The 22,698-nt window shown below is 40.0% G+C and overlaps 1 protein-coding gene across 1 annotated transcript in view; it reads right to left on the bottom strand.

Annotated features, from left to right (window-relative positions):
* WDR64 (WD repeat domain 64) overlaps nucleotides 1-14,829 on the bottom strand; it is a 157,291-nt gene extending 142,462 nt beyond the window's left edge. The window contains exons 1-2 of the mRNA XM_074037116.1: nucleotides 14,671-14,829; nucleotides 6,401-6,531 (exon numbers count right to left, since the gene is read on the bottom strand). Coding sequence (XP_073893217.1) covers nucleotides 6,401-6,531; nucleotides 14,671-14,815 — 276 coding nt within the window. The 5' untranslated portion in view covers nucleotides 14,816-14,829. The remainder of the gene's footprint in view (nucleotides 1-6,400; nucleotides 6,532-14,670) is intronic.
* Between the last annotated feature and the right edge of the window lie 7,869 nt (nucleotides 14,830-22,698).

The raw sequence follows: 22,698 nt of genomic DNA on the forward strand, positions 1-22,698 counted from the left end.
GTCAGTCATTTAACTTTATTTTAATTGTTGTGGGGATAGTGCCAAGGCATCAAGTGTCTAAGAACAGATGTGAGAAGAAATTCAGGAGCAATGTCCTATGCGAGGAAGTATTCAGTGCTTTAGGAATTGGTCACGGGTCCAAATCTTGGTTCTACTGTCTACTAGTCACATGACCTCATGCAAGATCCTTAATTTCTCTGTACTTGAGTCTTTCCCATGTGTAAAATAAGGATAATCAGTAATAATCCCCGTATTATGCCCTGTTGTAAGGATTAACTGAGGAAGTGCATGATTAGATTACTTCGTAATGAGGGAGATTAGCAAGTACTTAGATTGCACCAATTGCCAGGAAGGAGCTCAATCAATGTCAACATTTGAGTAACTATAATTCCTAATTTTTCCAGAGACAGTACAGGAAACAGAATTCAAGTATCTTCCTTGCTAATTTAAAACTGCGCATTAAGCATTTTTGTTACTTACCCAAACAACACATCACTTATGCATTTTATCATGCATATATTTTATAATCACATCTGCATGTAGGTAGATGGCAGATTGTAGACATATGCTTTTATGAAAATAATAAATTTTGTTACTCTCACTTGTAAATAACACACTATTACAATGCTTACCAAAAAATAACTTCCAAAGGATATGAAAAATATCAAATTATTTGAATTTATTGAGAAAAATTTAGGTATTATACCAGATAAACTCCTTCAGAAACAACAGTGAAAGTTTTACATTTTGAAAGGAAATGTTTCAAGCAAATAATGTTGTTAAAGAGCAGCAAATACCCCTTTTTCCCGTGATGAGCCATAGCCTCTAAGATCTCAAATTTCTCCTTCGACCTTTTCAGTTTCAGTGTAGTAATTTTTCCTGTGACAAGATTTGAGTATTTTATCACTTATATATATATTATGACTATTAGAATGTTAATTTTATTTTAACTATGCTATTTAAAAGTCTTGCTCCATGCTTTAAGTGATTCATTTTTAACTTCATTTTTATCTGATTATATAAGGAACATATGTTCATTGTAGAACATATGGAGAAAATAAAAAAGCCAATAGAAGAAAATAAAAACCTGCATGCAGCTTATTTTTCAGCCTATCCTGGAACATTCTTTTAACATTTTTGAAGTTAGCAAATATAATTTTAGATTTATAATAATTCACTTTAAATTCACTTTTGGGAGGGAACACAATTATAGGCATTCCATATGGTGTCGTATGCCTCTTCTTTGGATTAATTTGTAGTGTGCTCCTAAAAAAAAATGTGTTTATAAGTTGCCCACTGGAAACCCAGACTAACATGGCATTGTAAGAAAAGTAGACCGTGTCTGCCCCAGACTCTTCCATGAACTAGCTTTATAAACTTAAGGCAGTCATATTTCTTTTGATCTCCTTACATTAAATTTTTTCCATTATAAATTGAAGGGGCAGGTCTAGATAATGTTTAGGTGAGTAATAAGATTTCATTATTCTATGAATTTCAAATTCTCCAAGTGTCTTTGCATCAAAAAATCTTGAAAAAGAAAGTGCAACTTTTTGTGGCATTTCTACCACAAAGAGATTTATATTTGGAATAAGATTGGTATGTCTGTGCCTGAGTTTAAAAGAATAAATCTTGTTTTTATTACCTGATATATTAACTGATTAAGAAAACACTAGGTAATCCATACCAAAATGAAGTTAGTCTCCTTGAATTGAATTTCCATTTTACAGATGATGGCTCTGAAGCCCAGAAAGGTTAGGTCACATGGCTTGAAATAGAAATGCCCCTTAGGAGCATTGACACAAATAGTTTGTGAGAAAAATGACAGGACAATAAAAGAAGAACCTTCCTGCCCTATTTTTTTTTAAAACCTCAAGTGATTCTTTATATACATACAGTGTGCCAGAGGCTGGCCATGAGTTTTTCTATTAAAATTGCATACAATTTATAGGAACCCAAGTGATGTAACAGAATAATGTCATATGTTTTGTTTTTTTAAAGCCTTCTTCTTCTTCTCTCCTTCTCCTTCTCCTTCTTCTTCATAGAGACAGGGTCTTACCATGTTGCTCAGCCTGGTCTCAAACTCCTGGGCTCAAGCAATCCTCCTGCCTTAGCCTCCCAAAGTGCTGGGATTACAGGCATTAGATACCGCACCTGGCCCCAGGATAATGTCAGATGAACTTACTACATAAAGAGGGAGAAAAATCTCAGCCCCAAGACCAAAACAGACTTTCTGTGCAGCTTTAGATAAGTCAATTAAGCTTTTTGCGATTTTTCTCATCTTTATCATTTCAATAACATATCCTCCATAATCTACATTGTGCAGCTGTTGTGAAGATTAAATGAGAAACTGAAAAGAAGGTTCTTGAAAAAAAGAACACATTTTACAAATGAAGGAAGATTAAGTTAGAAGGAAGTTCTAAGTAGAAAGGGAAAGAGAAGGAGTAGATATCAGAGAGAATGAGGCTTGACTTCCTCATCTGTAAAACAAACAAAAAATCGGATTTACTTTAGAGTAGTATTTCACTCAGAGACCAAATTCTCAGTTACTGTAGAATTCCATGTAAACGGATTTATCACAGAGTGCTTTGTCTCATTTGTTGGCATTTATGAACTATCTTTAGAGCATTGCTTTTCTGAATCTAAGTGTGTAATAAAATATGAACAGACTTTTCTAATTTCCAAATGTGCATAATTTTTTTTATATTGACACGAAACATTTGTTAGACACACATTTTCACATTTTAAGTGGTCCAAAATGATTGCATTAGAAATTCATGCACATAAACCATTGAGTGTGTGAGAAATATTCATAAGAAAATAGAGAACAATGAGAAAATGTGATTCTCAGAATCACATCTATCCCAAGTTTAATGACATTACATTCAAGTTACCCATCTATGGGGGAATATCCACAGGGTTTAGAAAGTGTGATAGAGATTAGATCCTGGAACAAAAGCACAAAACAATGCATTCATGTTGTACACTTACACGATTTAGGGAAAAAATGGTCATTTCTGTGTGGCTGCAAAGTAGCTGACTGTTTCACTCTTCATTTGATTTCTCAAAATCTTTGGGTGGCTAAGAGTTCTTGTTAAATACATATATGTCTTCTACTTTATTGAATCAGTATATTAAAAAAAAAAATAGCCATGATTCCATTTGCAGTGTTGCTTGTAGGCCCAGGGCAAGGGGCCTATGCCTTTAGAGTGGCGCTGTCCAGTTGAACTTCCTGTAATGATGGACATGTGCTATAATCTGTCCTGTATAATACAATAGCCACTAGCCACATGTGAATCCTGAGCACTTGAAATGTAACTAGTGCAACTGTGGAGCTGAATTTCTAACTTAATTTACATGTAAGTAGCACATGTGGCTAGCAGCCACTTTGTTGGACAGCACAGCTTTACACGGCCCCACTCTAGTCTTTTCTGTGGAAGCTAATGGCCCCTTGTCTACCAGGGGTCCGTAACAATGCTTTTAAACCATGCCCTAGATTCCTCGAACCCCAGAATTCTCTCCCCAAAGGGGCCAAGTCTACTTTCAGGCCTGTGAAGCCTCTTATCCACCATATGAGAAAGGGTTGCATACCATTGGTATGTACACCGCTAGCTCTGAGGAGTGGCCAAGGGATAGTATTTGTGGAGGTGAAGGTATGGAAGAGCTTAGACGTGTGGGCTGGGGTGCCCATGTGTGAGCACACGGCCCCTCATGATAGAAGATGGAGCCAGTAATGGCAAAAGAAGGGACGGGGGGTCGGGCCCAGCTTTCCCTTTGTCTTCATGTTTCAGCGTGAAATGGCAAGGAGCGTGAGATTAAATTTTAAGTCAATTCAGGAACACTTGGTATCTTTACAAACTGAGCCTCTCAATTATTATTCTACTATCTTTTTTCAATAGCATCATCCCATGATACTTTCTCCTATGTGTTGCTTTTGTGAATGGAATCTTTTTATTTTCTAGTTAGTTGTGGTGAGAGAGGGGTGGTTATTGCTGGTGTTTGTGGAAATTACTGATTCTGCCGTGTGTATCTTTTTCGAACTCTTTTGAACCCTCTCAGTTCTGATAGTTTGCCATATAATTCTCTTGGACATTCTTGGTAGAATATCCACAAATAATGAGAATTTTGTCTTTTTAAATAATTGATTACATATCAATTCTATTTCTTGCCCTTTTCCCCTCTCTTTGCATGGCTTACAACCTCCAATAAAGTGTTGAAGATTAGTGGTGAATAGGCATCCTTTTGTTGTTCTCGACTTTAATGGGGTTGTGTCTAGTATTTCAGCAGTAAATATGATCCTTACTTAAATATATTTTTGGTAAGTCTATTATGGTGGACCTATTCTAAAATGACCTCCTCTTCCCTCCCCCACACACAAGTCACACTTTTGTATCATCTCTATCCCTTAAATATGGTGGAAACTGTGACTTACTTCTAACTAAGAGAATATGACAAATATGATGAGCTGTTTCTCCTATGATTATGTTACATTATATAAAATTTCCTCTTATCAGACTATGGAGGGAAAAATTCTCCCGCTGGCCTTGAAGATGCAAAGTTGTGAACTGCCAGTATAGAGGGCCACATGGTGGGGGCTGCAGGCAGCTTCTAGGACAAGAGGGAAGCCTGCAGCCTCCAGTCAACAAGAAGCTGAGGTCCTCAGACTTACAACAGCAAGGCACTGAATTCTGCCAACAACCTGAATGAGCTTGGAAGCAGATCCTTCCCTAGCGGAGCTTCCAAACGAGAACCCAGCCTTGCCCACAGTGGATTGCAGCTTTATGATACCCCAAGCAGAGGACCCAGTGAAGCTGTCCCAGACTCCTGATCCATGCAAACTATGATATGTATTTCTTCCCATGGCTAAATTTATGATAATTTAGTAGAGTAGCAATAGAATACTAATACAGTCAGTTTCCTTTCTCAAATTAATGGAATTTTCTATTATTGCTATTCCGCTAAGATTATTTTTCTTTTTAAAGCAAGGATGGCTATTGAGTTCTTATTAGACATCTTTTTTACTTTTAATTTTACTTTACTTTCAGGTTAGAAGTCTGCAAACATTTTTCAAAAAGGGCTAGGTAGTAAGTATTTTCGGCCTGCAGGCCATTCAGCCTCTGTCAAAACTACATAATTCTTCTATTGTAGCACAGAAGCAACCGTGGCCAATTTGTAAATGAGTGAGCATTCCTGTGTTCCAGTAAACTTTATTTACAACAAAGGTGGCTGTCTATCCAGATTTGGCCCATAGGCCTTAGTTTGCTGACTTTAGATTGAGATTAGCATATTATTTTTTCTCTCCTGACTTGTTAAATGAGGTATGTTTCTGGCTTTTCTAATATTGAACCACTCTTACTTTGCTGGGGTAAATTGTACTTAGAAATGATTTTTAATGCACTGCCGGATTCAACTTGTTAACATTTTATTTAGGAGTTTAGAATTTATATTTATAAGTAATATTGGCTTATAGTTCCCTGACATTTTGCCTATGTTCAATTCAGTGTTATTTTAACGTCATAAAATGACCTGGATAGCTTTTCAGCTTTTCCTACATTATAGAAACATACATACAACATGGGAATTATATATTCCTCAAAGGCTTTGTAGAAATCTTTTTTTTTTTTTTTTTGCAATGTTTTTCTAAAATCAATTAATTTGGTTTTTATTTGGGTGATGTGGGGGATTGGCTATCTTTTATTTTAGGCTTCTAATGTATTATATCACAATTTATTAATATTTTCTTTTTAGCCTAATGCGGTCAATTTTGAGATAGCTCCATATATATTTGAGAGAGACGTATTTTTCCTGCGTCTTGGGTTTAAATTCTCCTTCTACATATCCATCGGCTTATAAGCCACATTTTATAAAATGTGGTATTCAGATCCCTTAGATTCTTGCTTTTTCTTTTGTCTACTATTTCCATTTATTTTTTTAAGGAACCAGATAATCTGTAAAAATTATTTAATTTCTCTGTATGGATATATGTAATTTTTTAACAATAAATACCATGGTGATCAGAAAACAACTCAGGGAATATAACAGGTAGTGAATTGTAGCCTCTTCTCTTATATTAATAACTCGGATACACTGAAAATTTGTGTACATTGAACCCATTGAAAAGAAATATCTCCTATAAAGTGAAATGAAGACCATTAAAATCCTGGTTGTTGTTAGAGGCATGTATAGCTCTTCCAACTGGCAGCTTGGTCTGAAAGGATTTAAGAGTTGTTTATTAATAATACAGTTACATCGTTACCTACTTTACCCACTTTCATTTATTGAAACATGGCACATGCACATTGTGGTTCAACCCCTGTGGGAGTAACACTTTGTTTGAATTATTTATTCCAAAGCTAGAAAAATAATACCTAGATTTCATATTATGAACATGAAATGAATCTACCTCACACCAGTCTGCAAATGCGTCCGTGTTGTTGCACAGTTTCCTGTAAAAGCGTTTCAAATCTTGATCCTTCACATCTGGACCAAAGAGCTTCTGTACTGATGCATAAAACTTGTCATAATCAATTGCATCTGCATTGAAAAAAGTACAGTACATTTTCATCAAATTCCAAGGACTACCTTTTGTATGTCAGCTACAATTTTTATTTCCTAACCTTCTATTTTCTTATCTCAATCTATAAAAACCGGATTTATTTGCATTTTAAAGACCTTGTCTTTGCACAATACTAAGCAAAAAGAACAAAGTTGGAGGCATCATACTACCTGACTTCAAACTATATTACAAGGCTGGAGTAACTCAAAGCATAGTACTGGTGCGAGAATACACACAAAGACCAATGGAACAGAATAGAGAACCCAAAAATAAGACCACACACCTACAACCATCTGATTTTCTACAAACCTGATGAAAACAAGAAATGGGGAAAGGATTCCCTATTTAACAAATGATGCTGGGAGGACTGAATAGCCATATGTAGAAAATTGAAACTGGACCCCTTCCTTATACCATTTACAAAAATCAACTCAAGATGGATTAAAGGCTTAAATGTAAAACCCAAAACTATAAAAACTCTAGAAGAAAATCCAGGCAATATCATTCAGGACAGAGGCATAGGCAAATATTTCATGATGAAGATACCAAAAGCAATTGCAACAAAAGCAAAAATAGACAAATGGGATCTAATTAAACTTAAGAGCTTCTGCACAGCAAAAGAAACTATGATCGGAGTGAACAGACAACCTACAGAATGGGAGAAAATTTTTGCAATCTATCCATCTGACAAAGGTCTGCTATCCAGAATCTACAAGGAACGTAAGCAAATTTACAAGAAAAAAAAACGAACAACCCCATTAAAAAGTGGGCAAAGGACATGAACACACACTTCTCAAATAAGACATTCATGTGGCCAACAAACATATGAAAAAAAGCTCATCATCACTGGTCATTACACAAATGCAAATCAAAATCACAATGAGATAACATCTCCTATCAGTCAGAATTGCTACTATTGAAAAGTCAAAATACAACAGATGTTGGTGAGGTTGGGGAGAAAAAGGAAGGCTTTTACACTGTTGATGGGAGTGTAAATTAGTTCAACCATTGTGGAAGACAGTGTGGCAATTCCTCAAAGACTTAGAGGCAGAAATACCATTTGACCCAGCAATCACATTACTGACTATATACCCAAAGGAACATAAATCATTCTATTATAAAGATACATGCATGCATATGCACATTGCAGCACTGTTCCCAATAGCAACGATATGGAATCAATACAAATGCCCGTTAATGATAGACTGGATAAAGAAAATGTGGTATATACATACCATGGAATACTATGCAGCCATGAAAAGGAAGGAGATCATGTCCTTTACAGGGACATGGATGGAGCTGGAGGCCATTATCTTTAGCAAACTAACGCAGGAACAGAAAACCAAATACCACATGTTCTCACTTATATGTAAGAGCTGAATGATGAGAACACAAGGACACATGGTGGCTAACAACACCCATTAGGACCTGTCATAAGGTTGTGGGGGTGTGGAGGGAGAGCAAGAGGAAGAATAGCTAATGGATGTTGGGCTTGATACCTGGGTGATGGGATGATCTGTGTGGCAAACCACCATGGCACACGTTTACCTATGTAACAAAGCTGCACATCCTGCACACGTACCCCTGAACTTAAAAGAAAAAAAAAAAAAGATCTTGTCTTTGCAGACATAACCAGGCCTTTGGCTAAAGTATTACTAAATAAAAAGAAATATTTTACTATTGCGTTTGATACATTCTCCATGATTTCTGTTTAAGATATTTTAGGAGTTTTGTTCAGGAATGCAAACAGTTTCACCATTGGAGTCTTTGCTAGAATTCATCTTGAGTGGAAGATGGAAGTGAGCAAATAGCAATTCTTTTATTTTATTTTTTTTATTTTTTGAGACAGGGTCTTGCTCTGTCACTAAGGCTGGAGTGCAGTGGTGCCATCATGACTCACTGCAGCTTTTACCTCCCGGGATCAAGTGATCCTCCCAGCTCAACCCCCCAAGTAGCTGGGACTACAGGCACGCACCACCACGCCCAGCTAATATTTTATTTTTTGTAGAGACAGAGTCTCACTATGTTGCCCAGACTGGTCTCAGACTCCCAGCTTCAAGCGATCCTCCCACTTCAGCCTCCCAAAGTTCTGGGATTACAGGTGTGAAGCCACTGTGCCTGGCAAGCAATTCTTAACTGGTTCTTGAACTCCATGTAAACACACACACACACACACACACACACACACACACACACACCCCATTGCTTGAATCTTGATTTTGTCAAATTTGGTGATTCCGTGGGGTAAGACTATTGAATCTAAGGACAAGAAGGAATTAGATGTGAGGCTTTCTCAAACTGAATAGAGAAGATCAGATGGTTTTATTTAGTGAAAAATATAACTAGTATCTCTTATGTGTAAGAACTGAGCCAGACATTGGGCTTAGAACAGAAAATTAGATAAGCAAGATCCCTGCCCTCAGGAAGCTTATATTATAGTGGGAAATCAGAAAAGTAACAAGTGAACAAACTATTTACAGATTGTGACAGGTAAGGCTAATTAATAAAGATAGACATTACATGAGTGGTTACCTGTATATATGGTGAAAAGCAGTATTGCTGCAAGAGGGCATGAGGGAACTTTCTGGGATGCTAGAAATGTTCCCTGTCTTGATCTGGATGGTGGCTAAAGGTGTGTTTACCAAGGTTCAAATTTACAGAGCTACCTCCTTAAGAAGAGTACATTTTATGGGCTTTACTGTACGTATGTCAAGCTCAGTAACACAGTTAAAATAAACAAGTTGTCATAGAATAAGCACATAAGAGGAAAGCAGTATGGAACTGTGGGTGTATGGTGGTGGCAGGTTGGGGTAGACCTCAGGGAAGGCCTCTCTAAGGAGGTGGGTAAAAGAGTTAAGCTGAGACCTGATGAGCAAAAAAAAAAAGTCAGCCACATAGAAAGCTAGACAAAAGCCTTTTAGGCATAGGCTGATCAACACGAGGGCCTGTTGCTGCACAGGCTCAGCATGTTCCAAGAAGGTCAGTAGGTATGAAGTACCTACAGTGAGGACTGCGGAAAGTGCTGAGGTGAGACTAGGGGCCAAGGAGGGCAGAGCTAGAGTCAGAAGCTGGTATTTTCTTTTAAGCATGATGGTAAGATGTCATTGGGGTGTTTTATGGGGCGAAATGATACAATATGCCTTTAAAAAATTTTAAAGCACACTGGCTGCTGCAAGGAGGCCAGATGGAAAGACATAAAACTAGTAGAGGGCAATTGCATTAGTGTAGGCTTCAGAAATTGGAGGTTTGGGCCAGGATAACACTGAGGGTGAATGCACATCTGGGCTGCCATGGAAAGTCTCATTTATGCCTCTTTTTAAAATTATTAATAACACTCCCTTTCAGTCTTGAAAGTGTCCCCAGTTGGATGGTAAGTGGCACCCGAGGATACAGGTACCCTAGAGATAGTAGTGGAGATGGTAAGATATGGTTGGAAGTAGTAGAATAGTAAAGATATGCTAATGGTTTGGAAGTTTTGGGGGCAGAAGTGGTAAGTGAAGGAAAGGCAGGAATCTAGAGCAGTGGTTCTTATCCAGGGGAGACTTTGCACCTCACCTCCATCCCCAAACACACACACACACACACACACAACATTTGGCAAAGACTGGAGACATTTTTGACTGTCACAACTAGGATTAAGTGTGCTACTGGCATCTAGTGAGTAGAGGCCAAGGATGCTGCTTAACATCCTATAGTGCACAAGACAGCCCCCACCCTACCCCCGCAACTCCACACATGCACACATACACAACTAACTATTTAGCCAAAACATCAATAGTGCCAAGGTTAAGATACCTGGTTCTAGAATGACACTCAGGTTTCCGGTTTCAAATCTCAGCAAATGTTGGTCTATTTACCAAAAGCAGGGCAATGGGAAAAAGATTGTCGGGGAAAATAAAGCACTCTATTTTGGTAATACTGAGTCAGAAATTCTTATGAGGAATCTAAACAGTTACTTAGCTGCTTTATATTTATTTACACCAACTTGTACAATATATGAGTTTCATTGTAAATATCACTGGATGAGGACAATGAGACTTTTTTGTCCTGGGATAAAATTAATTCCACCAGGTCATTCATAAGATCTAAGGGCATTATTTTGAACAAATTCCTTCAATCTACTTGACATCATTTCTGAGGTAGACCCTGTTCCATTAAAAACACTCTCTCTAGTTCTTAGTTCCTTGCCTGTAATAGTGAGCGGTAGACTTTATTTTCCAATATTTGTTAATAAATATGAATTTGTGGCAGACAGTATTAACAGCCTGACAAAAGTTAAGATTACATCTGTCCCTTCTCCTCACTGTTTCTTAGGCCACTCTGTGATAGAAGGTAACTTGTCTAGCAGTATGTAGTTTTCATCAAATCTTAACAACTATAGAGAAAGGAAATTTTCAATGTGGCTTTGTGATTGCAAGTTTCTTAATGAGAGCAAAGTCAACTTATGCATTTAGAACACATTGAAGGAGTACCTTCTGGACACCAGACCCTGTGCCAGCCTGAGGTTCACAAACCTTCACAACAACCACAGGCCAACGGTGGAGGAGAAGGGGCAGGAACGAATGAACACATTAATATCAATTTCAGCAGGTTAAATGCAGCAGGTAAGTTCCCTAAGATGGCAATAAAGTACATTAACAGTGCTGAGGATGGCTTTGCTTAGGGAAAGTTTGGAAGTTTTTACAAAGAGGTGACATTTGACTTGGGTCTTGAAAGATGAGCAAGAGTTTACAGGCACCAAAAACAAAAAACAAAAAACAAACAACAAAAAAGCACTCCATATTGGGGAATGGCATGCGCAAAATCAGAGTCATTAAGAGCACATTTGGGCCGGGCGCGGTGGCTCACGCCTGTAATCCCAGCACTTTGGGAGGCCGAGGCGGGTGGATCACCTGAGGTCAGGAGTTCAAGACCAGCCTGACCAACATGGAGAAACCCCATCTCTACTAAAAATACAAAAAATTAGCCAGGCGTGGTGGCACGTGCCTGTAATCCCAGCTACTCGGGAGGCTGAGGCAGGAGAATCGCTTGAACCCAGGAGGCGGAGGTTGCTGTGAGCTGAGATCGCCCCATTGCACTCCAGCCTAGGCAAAAAGAGCGAAGCTGCGTCTCGAAAAAAAAAAAAAAGAGCATGTTTGGAAATGGCAAAAAGTTTGTTTTAGGGCAGAAGGTGCATGAAAGGAAATGCCAGGAGTTGAGACTAAAAAGCTGGGCTGAGGCAAGCTGTGAATGGCCTTGCATGCTATGTTAGTATATATGGATTTTAGAGGTGAGTAATAAACCAGGAATATGGCAGATCAATAATTTTTAAAATGAAAAACTCTTGGCAGAAGTATAGATAAATGATTAATTCGGCAAAAAGACTAGTTTTTGGGGGGTGAAGGGGGACAGAGTCTTACTCTGTAGCCCAAGCTGGAGTGCAATGGTGTGATCTTGGCTCACTGCAACCTCTGCTTCCCAGGTCCTGGTTCAAGCAATTCTCCTGGCTCAGCCTCCCGAGTAAGTGGGACTACAGGCATGTGTCACCATGGCCAGCTAATTTTTGTATTTTCAGTAGAAACAGGGTTTCCCCATGTTGGCAAGGCTGGTCTTGAACTCCTAACTTCGTGATCCACCCGCCTTGGCCTCCCAAAGTGCTAACATTAGAGGCGTGAGCCACCACGCCTGGCCAAGAAGACTATTACAGTAATAGGCTATTGTAATAAGCCAAGAGATAGATACCATGATATAGTGAAAGGTTGCAGAGGTTGAGTATCCATTATCCAAAATACTTGGAACTGGAAGTATTTCAGATTATGGATTTTTTTCAGACTTTGGGATATTTATAAACTGTACTGTACATAGTGAGAGGTCTTGGGAATAGGACACAACTTTAAACACGAAATTTATTTACATTTGATATACACCTTATACATAGAGCCTGCAGGTAATTTTACACAATAGTTTTAATAATTCTGTGCATGAAACAAAGTTTGTGTGCATTGAATCATCAGAAAGCAAATATTAATATGCCCCTATCTCATGTCAGCTCTCAAGAAGTTTTGAATTTTGGAGCGTTTTAGATTTTGGATTTTTGGATTAGGGATGCTCAGCTTGTACCAAGATATCTGGCTTAGGAAACTAGTTAAATGGTAGCTATGCTCTAAGACTGAGAGAGAACACAGTAGGCAAAGCTCAAGGAGAAAAAGAAGCAAAGAAAGAATTGAGACAGGAAAAATAAGAATGATATGATGAAAGATGCAGGACAAGGAAGTTTCTTGAAGCAGAGGCAGCTAACACTGTTAATCTAGTACAATGGCCAAGTCGGCTGGAAAATGAAAACAATTTATTGAATTTGGCAACTATATTAGGTTATCAGATAGCTTGGTTAGAGCATTTTCAGCAAAGTGACCAGAGAAGCCAGACCTGAGTAGATTGAAAGTTAAGTGGAGATATTGTCAGGAAATTCAGTGCAGAAGGAAACGAGAGGCATACAGAGGCAGCTTAAAGAAAAGAGAAAGTCAAGGTCATGAAGCTTGAGTATATTTTTAGATTGAGAGGACAAATCCAGTAGAAAAGGAGATTTTGAAGCTGCTGCAGCAAACTGATAGCCTTGAAGGGAAGGAGAAATAGAAAGGACAGCTGCTGCTTTCAGTGATTCAGAAGTGGAAAAAGGGGGTTTGAGAGAATTCTTGTCTTTTGGCCTTGCTTTCTTTTATGACATAGAAAACTTGGCTGAGAGAAGCAGACATCCCACAGAGAATTCAGAAAAAGTGTCAAGGATTTGAAAAACCAATTAAAGAGAGGTAAAACAAACTGACTAGGAAAGAATGCAAGTTTTGTTGAGTAGTTTAGAAAGCCCAGTCAAGTTCCCAATCACCAAAAAAGCATACCCAAAAGGTCCAAGTCTTAGCTTTAACACTTAGAAGTTGGGTGACTTTGGCTGGGCACGGTGGCTCATGCGTGTAATCCCAGCACTTTGGGAGGCCATGGCGGGTGGATCACCTGAGGTCGGGAGTTCAAGACCAGCCTGGCCAACTTGGTGAAACCCCGGCTCTACTAAAAATACAAAAAATTAGCCGGGCGTGGTGGGCGCCTGTAATCCCAGCTACTTGGGAGGCTGAGGCAGGAGAATCGCTTGAACCTGGGAGGCGGAGGTTGCAGTGAGCTGAGATCACACCATTTCACTCCAGCCTGGGCAACAAGAATGAAACTCCGTCTCAAAATAAAAAAAAAAAAGAAAAGAAAAGAAGTTGGATAACTTGAGCAAATGATTTATCTTCAGCTCCCATTTTTTTTCCACAAATAAAATGAATATAATTACATTGATTAACATGACTATAAAGTATTAAATACTATTCAATTAATACCAATTTGGGTTTGAACACCCAAAGTCAAGATTTTCACTTACATATTACTATGCAGCCTGGCACACTCTGAGGCTGGCTATACTATCCCTTTAGCAATTATATGGGCTCTGCTCCTTTCATTGCAACAGCAGGGTTTGTTCTGTTAGTCTTCCACTCTGCCATTTAGCTTTATTTTTCACAGCTGTCCTCAATATGCCAAAGCTGTACACTACACCACTCCCCTTGAATCTTGTCTATGCACTGGTATCTCTGCTGCAAATCCTCCTGTGAGACCACTGTCCACCATATTCCCCATAGCTTGCATCCTCAAGATCATTCCTGCCTAGAGATATGGAGCGTGGCCAAGACAATGGAATCATGGTGAGGCAGGAAGCTGCACTTCTTATGAAACTCTTTATGGTCTCATGGTATCTTTGGGCTAAGAAAGAGCAGTGCTATACACTACTGAGGATCCCAGGTCAACCAGTGAGCCATCAAATGGCAGTGTCTACAGAACACCACTGGACGTCACTTAATCCAATCCCATAGTTTTACAATCGAAGCAACTTAGGTTCAGAGAAGAAAACATAAAAACAAAAACAAAACAAAAGCTTCCTCATGTCCACTTTGTTATTTAGGGACACAGAAAGAACAAGAACCCAGGTCTTCATCCCCTCTCAGCACCCATTCTTTCACATTAAGCTCTGATGCTTCTCTCTGATGGCTTAAAACATTTTTCACTTCTAACCAACAGACCCAATTGGACTATCGTATCATCACTGATCTTACCTTCTTTATGGATAAATAAGCCTGCTCTTTCATCTCTTTTCTGGGTTGCTGTTTGTTCAACCAATTTTTCAAACCCGTTCAAAGCCTTTTTGAAATTGCTGATTTGAAGTGCCATGTTGAAATGCTTTTCCTTGCTGATATCCATAGGGACATAGGGGATCTTTTACTTCTGTACAGAAAGAATACTGCAAGTTTACCAATTTGGAAAACTTTCCAGTTGTTACAGTGCCTCCCTGCTGTCTCAGTTTTTGCCCTAGGTCTAATTCCTTTGATCTTAAAATCCCATGCTGCGGGTAGGAGTAAGACTTGCCACCAGGATGCTGGCAGGTAGGAAAGCTGATTTAGGTCTGATACATTTCATATAGACAAACATTTCAGTAAAAATCCTGACCTCACAATGTTATCAGTGTCCTTCATAGGGTCCTCATTGCATCATAATATCTCTGTAACATCCTACTTCCTTCATAAGGAGGAGATTGAGATTTTTTTCCCCACAGACTGTGTGTGTGTGTGTGTGTGTGCACATGCACATGTGTGTGTTGTGTATACTGCTTGAGAGGGAAAAGGAATGAGTAGAGACCAAATAAGAAAACTGGGTAATATTTTCTCCCTCTTGTGCCTCTTCTCACCTCAAACCTTTTTTGCCTTCTTCACAATGCCACGGAAAGTAAAGTTTGGCCTGGCACGGTGGCTCACGCTTGTAATCCCAGCACTTTGGGAGGCCGAGGCGGGTGGACCACCTGAGGTCAGGAGTTCAAGACCAGCCTGGCCAACATGGCAAAACCCTGTCTCTACTAAAATATGAAAATTAGCTGGATGTGGTGGTGGGCGCCTGTGATCTCAGCTACTTGGGAGGCTGAGGCAGGAGAATCACTTGAACCTGGGAGTCGGAGGTTACAGTGAGCTGAGATCACACCACTACACTCCAGCCTGGGTGATAAAGTGAGACTCCTTCTCAAAAAAAAAAAAAAAAAAAAAGTAATGTCACACTTATTCTTGCCACTGTACTGGATATGGAAATTTGAACTTCTAAAAATGAAATGTATTTCAGCACCTGTCATTTCTACCACAAACATTTTTAGAGGTCATAGGGAATACAAATGCTCTTCTTCCTTTGTGCATTGTCCTTCGATTGAAATAATAAGGTGAGCCAAGGATGAGGAAGGAGTGGCTCCTGATTATGAGGACAGCTTTTCAAGGTGAGGGGTCAGTTGAATTAGAAGGTGCCTTTCTGCACATCTCCTTCCCAGTCATTGCAATCTCCAATCCCATTTAATCCAACTGCTATTGACTCAGGGTTTCCAATTTTCAGCTTTTTATGGGAAGGAGAAGTTGTTTAATGTTTCTCAACAATTAGTTAACTTCCTATGGCTTAGGTGAGTTAGATAAATTTCCTATTTCTTGGTAGTCCACCTTTTAAAACATTCTTCAAGAACTTGCATTCAGAGATGAAGCAGATGGCATTTCAGAGCACCTCCAATTCCAGTACTGTCTTCTTGGTGTCCACCTCTAACTATCTGTTAGGAGAGCGCAGTATGATATTATTTAAAGAAAAATCCCCCAACCCCATTTGTTTCTCCTCCTTTTTCCTTTAAAGCTTTCAAACCACTGTACAGTGATATCTGGAGGACCACTTTTCCTACAAGTCTAATGTATGTATTATTGCATTCACCATCAATTCATCTAGCAAATATTTACTGAACACATACTTCATGCTAGAGGCTGTTTTAGACACTGAGGATACAGCAGTGAATAAAATAGCTTCTCAAGTTTATAGACTAAGGCAGAAGACAGACAAACAAACAAATAAATAATGTATCAGTGGGCAACTGTGCTATAAAGAGAGAGGAATTGTGTGTGTATTAGAGTGGGGGGTAAAAATCAAAGTAAAAGAGGCAGGGAGATGAGGGAATTCCCCATTAACAGAAAGATTTCTGGGCAGAAACCTGAAAGAAGTGAGGTAGCAAGTCATGTGGATAAATGGTAGAAGGATGTTCCAGGGACAGCAGGTGCAAAGTCCTGAGATCAGTGTGTGCTTCACATATCTGAGAAACAACCGAGACCAGTGTGACTGAGGTGGCGTGGGATGAGAGAGAGAGGTAGAGAGAGAAGGCAAGAGAGTCAGGGGGTGGTGTCCAGATCATGTAGGATCTTATAGGCTGCTTTAGGACTTTGGCTTTTACTCTGAGATGGGAAGTTTTTGAGCAGAATAGTGACATGATCTGATGTGCATTTGAAAAGAGTCATTCCAGCTGCTTTGAGGAGAATAAACTGAAAGGGAAAGAGAGTAGAAGCCAGGAAGGCAGTTAAATAGCAATTTCAGTCATGCAAGTAAGAGATGACAGTGGTTTACATTAGGGCGCTAGTGACAGAGGTTGTGCGAAGTGGTCAGATTGTGTGAAGGTAGATGTGACTGACAGATGTCCTAATAGATTAGATGGGGGTATGAGAGCAAGAGAAGGATCAAGGATAACTCCAGGGATTCTGGCCCTAAGAAATAAAAAAGATGGAATTATCATGTACTATGTTTGGGAGGAAGCCAATAGAAGGAGCAGATTTTGGGGTGGGGGGAAATTAGGAGTCAGTTCAGGGTATGTTAAGCTTGAGAATTCTATTAGATAAACAATTGTGGATGTTGAATAACCAGACGTAAGAGTCCAGGATTCAGGGCACAGCTCGGGAGTCATCAGCATTCAGACGGTGTTGTATTTCAAGTCATTAGGCCGGACGAGCTCACCTGGGAATCAATGCAGATAAAGAAGAAGGCAAGGTGAGGATCAAACCCTGAACATGCCAGAGTTGGGAGGTCAGAGTGATCAAGAAGAACCACTGACTAAATATGAGTGGCTAGTGAGGCAGGAGGAGAGCCAAGAGAAAGGATCAACCTAGAAGCCAAGAAAAAAAGCTGTTTTGAAAAGGAAAGAGCCATTGGATGGACAATCCAGTTTATTCAATAAAGAAATTGCCTAGGAAGAAAAAAGGAAGGAGGAGGAGAGCTATAGCTTAAAAGGACTTTAAAGAAACACCATCCAACCACAGTGTGTGGACTGTATTTAGATCTTGACTCAACAACCAAACTCAAAAATAATTTAAAATGCATGAGAAAATTGTAAATTGGATGCCAAGTAGATATTTGATGATAAAAAGAAATTATTGGCCGGGCACAGTGGCTCGCGCCTGTAAATCCCAGCACTTTGGGAGGCCAAGGCGGGCGGATCACGAGGTCAGGAGATCGAGACCATCCTGGCTAACACAGTGAAACCCTGTCTCTACTAAAAATACAAAAAATTAGCCGGGCGTGGTGGTGGGTGCCTGTAGTCCCAGCTACTCGGGAGGCTGAGGCAGGAGAATGGCATGAACCCAGGAGGTGGAGGTTGCAGTGAGCCAAGATTGCGCCACTGCACTCCAGCCTGGGCGACAGAGCGAGACTGTCTCACAAAAAAAAAAAGAAAAAAGAAATTATTGTCCAGTGTTTAGATTTAGTAATTATATTTTATGTTATATTGTTTGTCTTAGTCCATTCCTGCTGCTATACCAAAATGCCTTGGACTGGGTAATTTATCAACAATGGAAATTTCTCACAGTTCTGAAGGCTGGGAAGTCCAAAATCAAGGTTCTGGCAAGATCCAGTATCTAGTGAGGGCCTGTTCCTCATAGATGGTGCCTTTTAGGTGCCCTCACATGGTGGAAGGGACAAACAGGTTCCCTCAAGCCCTGTCATGAAGGCACTAATCCCATTTATGGGGGTGGAACCCTCATGACCTAATGACCTCCCAAAGGTTCCAACTCTTAGTACCATCACTTGGAGTTAGGTTTCAACATATGAATTTCGGGGGGACATAAACATTTGGACCATAGCACTGTTATTTATGTGATGTAGTATTTTAGAACTAGATACTGAAATATCTATGAATAAGCATTAAAGTATGAAGGAGCAGTCAACCTTGCCAAGTACTGGTGAGGGCCTACTTAAGATGAGGACTGAAAATTAACCATCGGAACGTGGATGCTAGCGACCTTGAGAAAGGCTACCTCAGTGGAATGGTGGGCTAAACAGAGAGTAGGAGGAGGAGAAGTATTGATAATAGGTATAAATGCACATTATGGCAGAAGCTTTTGGGAACATCTTAGTTGTTATACGCAGGAGTAAGTCACAGCTATTATGGTCATTTATAGAGCTACCGGATGCATTTGTACTTACATTTTCTCAGTTGCAGAAATGATATGGCAACAGATTCAAACAACATTGAAAATCACTCATGTTCCTACACTCTTACAAAACTAATAATTTTAGAAAATTGCCTTCTAAACCCAGACCACATACTTTGATAATTTTAGTTTCAACAGAACTATGCACATTACTTAAATTTTAATGTACAACTTCATAAACCTGTCCCCGTGTTTCTAATGTCCTTCATAAGTGTATTTATGTCTTTCTTATCTACCTATTTTTCTCAAGGAAGTATTTTGCTATTTTATTATTTTTTACATATAAATGACCCATGAAAGGCAATCATTATAAAAAGTCAAAAGCAAACACACACCTAGCTGTATAAGCAAAGAAATGATATTGGCACTGTCAGAAAAAGACTCTAGAAAAAAGCAGGTGGAATAATTGCTGCGAGTTAGTTTGGCTTCAGCTTCCATGAATATTATAAGGGTCCATATGTGGAAGGAGTGCTACCATGACACAAGGCCCATGGTTGGGTCCTCAGCTGGTCTGACATGTAGGCCTGGTACCAGTCATCTGGCGGAAATGCTGTTGGAGCAATAGGTTGCTGTGCATTTTCTGCTTCTGGATTCATGATGGCCAACTTCAGTTTCCAGCATAAATCTATGAAGAACTCCTTTGAGGTGAAATGAGTATACTCAGCTAATGCCTATGGCAGGGGACATAGGAGCTAATGCCTATGGCAGCTCCTGCCTATGGCAGGAGCTTCAACATTACATGGCCCTTGGTGACCAGGTACTGTTAAGACTCTGGGCCAGGCTCACTCTTACGTTTTCAGAATAAAAAGATGACAGAAGAGCAGAAGGCATCTTGGTGACCACACTCCTCAACACGGCTTTCTCTTGAGTCATACCCCTGCAGTCTGGACTGATGCCTTATATACACAGGGGCATGGCTGTCCTGCTACCATCCCCCTTCATCATCATTTTGGGAATTCCCTCATCCTCAAGCGTATATACTATGTCTTTCTTCACCATGGTTTATTCCCTCATTTTGGTGACTCATATTCAGAAATAGGGCCTGGAAGATAGATATGTTTTTGATAGTTGCATATCTGAAAATATCCTGATCTTTCCTTGCACTTTGTTGACATTTGGTTGAGTACAGAATTTTAGGCTGGAAATTATTTTCTTTAAATATTTCGAAGATATTACTCCATTGTCTTTTTGCTTCTAGTATTGCTGTTATAAGGACTGTATTCTGATCAGCTTCTGTTGCTGATTATAAGCTATTCTGATCCTTGGTGCTTTGTATACAGCTTGTTTTAATTTTCCTCCCTCAGGAAACTTATAAATGTTCTCTTTGACCCCACTGTACCGAACTTTCACTATAATGGGTGTTGGTGTGGAGATATATATATGTAAATTAATCATAACTAACTTCACTAACCACCAGTTTCTTCTGGAAATTAAATGTTTACTCTTCCCTACCTCCTCCTCTGTCATGTAAACTGCATTTTATTTATTTATTTTTTGAGACGGAGTCTTACTCTGTCGCCCAGGCTGGAGTGCAGTGGTGCCATCTTGGCTCACTGCAAGCTCCACCTCCCGGGTTCACGCCATTCTCCTGCCTCAGTCTCCCGAGTAGCTGAGATTACAGGCGCCCGCCACCGTGCCCGGCTAATTTTTTGTATTTTTAGTAGAGACAGTGTTTCACCATGTTATCCAGGATGGTCTTGATCTCCTAACCTCGTGATCCGCCCGCCTCGGCCTCCCAAAGTGCTGGGATTACAGGCGTGAGCCACCGCGCCTGGCCGTAAACTCCATTTTTTAACAGCAATGTAACATGAGATTTTATTTTAAAAACAAATGTATGTATTTGGGGGTTGAAGGGATGTGGACAGATACACAGTTTATGTATTAAGCTGATCCCTACATCTCACCATCTGAGGAGCTGTATGCACCAGAAGCATTGACATTCAGAACCTTAAGGCATGCTAGATTCTCCTGTTTTTTAAAAGAAGTTCAATCACATTCACCAAATTGCATTTCCTAAGGTAGGAAAGGTGCACACGTGTTTCGCAAGATTTTCAGTAAGGGCTCTTCTGCTGCTCACCAGAGACCAAGGTTAGAGGGGCCAGGGAAGAATGTGTCTCAACCCTGGGAAAAAATAATGCTTGATTGAAGTTCCCTCTCTGCCATCACGTTACGATGCAAAAGGCTAGGGGTTATCAGTTTCCAAACAAGAATGTCAAATGAAACATGTCTCCATTCCTCGCTCCCCTATACTTTGCAAAGGACTTCCTTGGCATATATGTATTGTGATAACTTAATGTTCCAATGTAAGAGGGTGTTTAGAGGGTTTTAAATGAACCTCTTTCTGTCTAAAGGACAGGGCTAGATGGCCCATGGAGGAGGATGTGTGTAGGCACTGGGAACCAGTTCCGCAAGCATTAGCTCCTGCTCACCTTCAGACTATTTAAGAGAAGGCAACGAGTTCATTAGGAGCTCAAGGATCTCCTTAATGAGCACTCCCACAGAGAGAGTTTTCAGAGTCATGGAGGAGCCATGACATCTCCCCATTTCTTTCCATCCCAGGGGCACTGACAGGGAGAGCCTGGGGCTGGCCAGCTCTCTGCAGTAGACCACTTCCAGAATTTGGCAGGGTAAAAGATGCATACATATGTACAGAGGCCCAGATGCTAGACTCTCAGTAGAGGGGCCAGACTGGGTCAACTTGGGAGGGTCCCCAAGCAGGGGCAGAGAGCGAGATCCCAGCAGCCAGCTATGAAAGGCATTGCCTCTGTCGAGAGAGTTGTGTGAGAAAGATGCCAGAGATCTCAGTTTCTCTAGAGAACCTGCAAATCACCCTAGAAGACAAAAACCCAGCATTTAAAATTTGCTACAATTAGAGAGCACCACTATCTTTTTTTTTTTTTTTTTTTTTAAGACAAAGTCGCAATCTGTTGCCCAGGCTGGATTACTGTCTCCTGGGTTCAAGTGAATCTCCTGCCTCAGCCTCCCGAGTAGCTGGGATTACAGGTGCATGCCACCTCATCTAGCTAATTTTCGTATTTTTAGTAGAGACAGGATTTCACCATGTTGGCCAGGCTGGTCTTGAACTCATCTCAGCCTCTCAAAGTGCTGGGATTACAGGCATGAGCCACCGTGCCTGGCAGAGAGCACCAATATCAGACTACAACTTTACCAATCAAGGAAGATTTTTTTCCCCTCACAATCTCAAAGGGGCCCAGAGCAGCATCTACAGGTAGTGGATCAAGAAAATGGAGGAAGCTAAACTTGTTATCCTTCCCACCTCCACTCACAGAAGTTCTACAGGCCTGACGCTGGCTCTATCTTGGAGGGTGGACAAGCGAGTTTTACGTGAGTTTTAGCTTTTCATCTTTTACAATGTTCTGGCCTTGATGTCAACTGCAAGGGAGCAGAAAAGCTTTGGAAGCTGCCAAAATCCCATCTAAGGGCAGGAAGGAGCAGGTGGTCAGAAAACATTTGAAATGAGTAGCGAGAACAAGTTGCTTTTTGGTTGCAGCATACTGAGTTCAGCTTGCTTCATCAGCTGGTTACAGTAGTTTACTTCTCCCACTCTTGAGAGAGTGAGATGCAAGCACAACTCGCACATGCTTTTTTCTTTTTTGACAAAAATGTGGTAAAATATATATAACAGAAAATTTTCCTTTCTAACCATTTTTAAGGGTACCATTCAGTGGCATTGGGTACATTTACAGTGTTGTGCAACCGTTACTACTATTCGTCTCCAGAATTTTTTCATCATCTTAAACGGAAATCTCTACCCATTAAACACTAACTTCTCATTCTTCCCTCTTCTCAGCTTCTGGT

This window comes from Macaca fascicularis, chromosome 1, assembly GCF_037993035.2.
Source record: "Macaca fascicularis isolate 582-1 chromosome 1, T2T-MFA8v1.1".
In the NCBI taxonomy this organism is placed as follows: domain Eukaryota; kingdom Metazoa; phylum Chordata; class Mammalia; order Primates; family Cercopithecidae; genus Macaca; species Macaca fascicularis.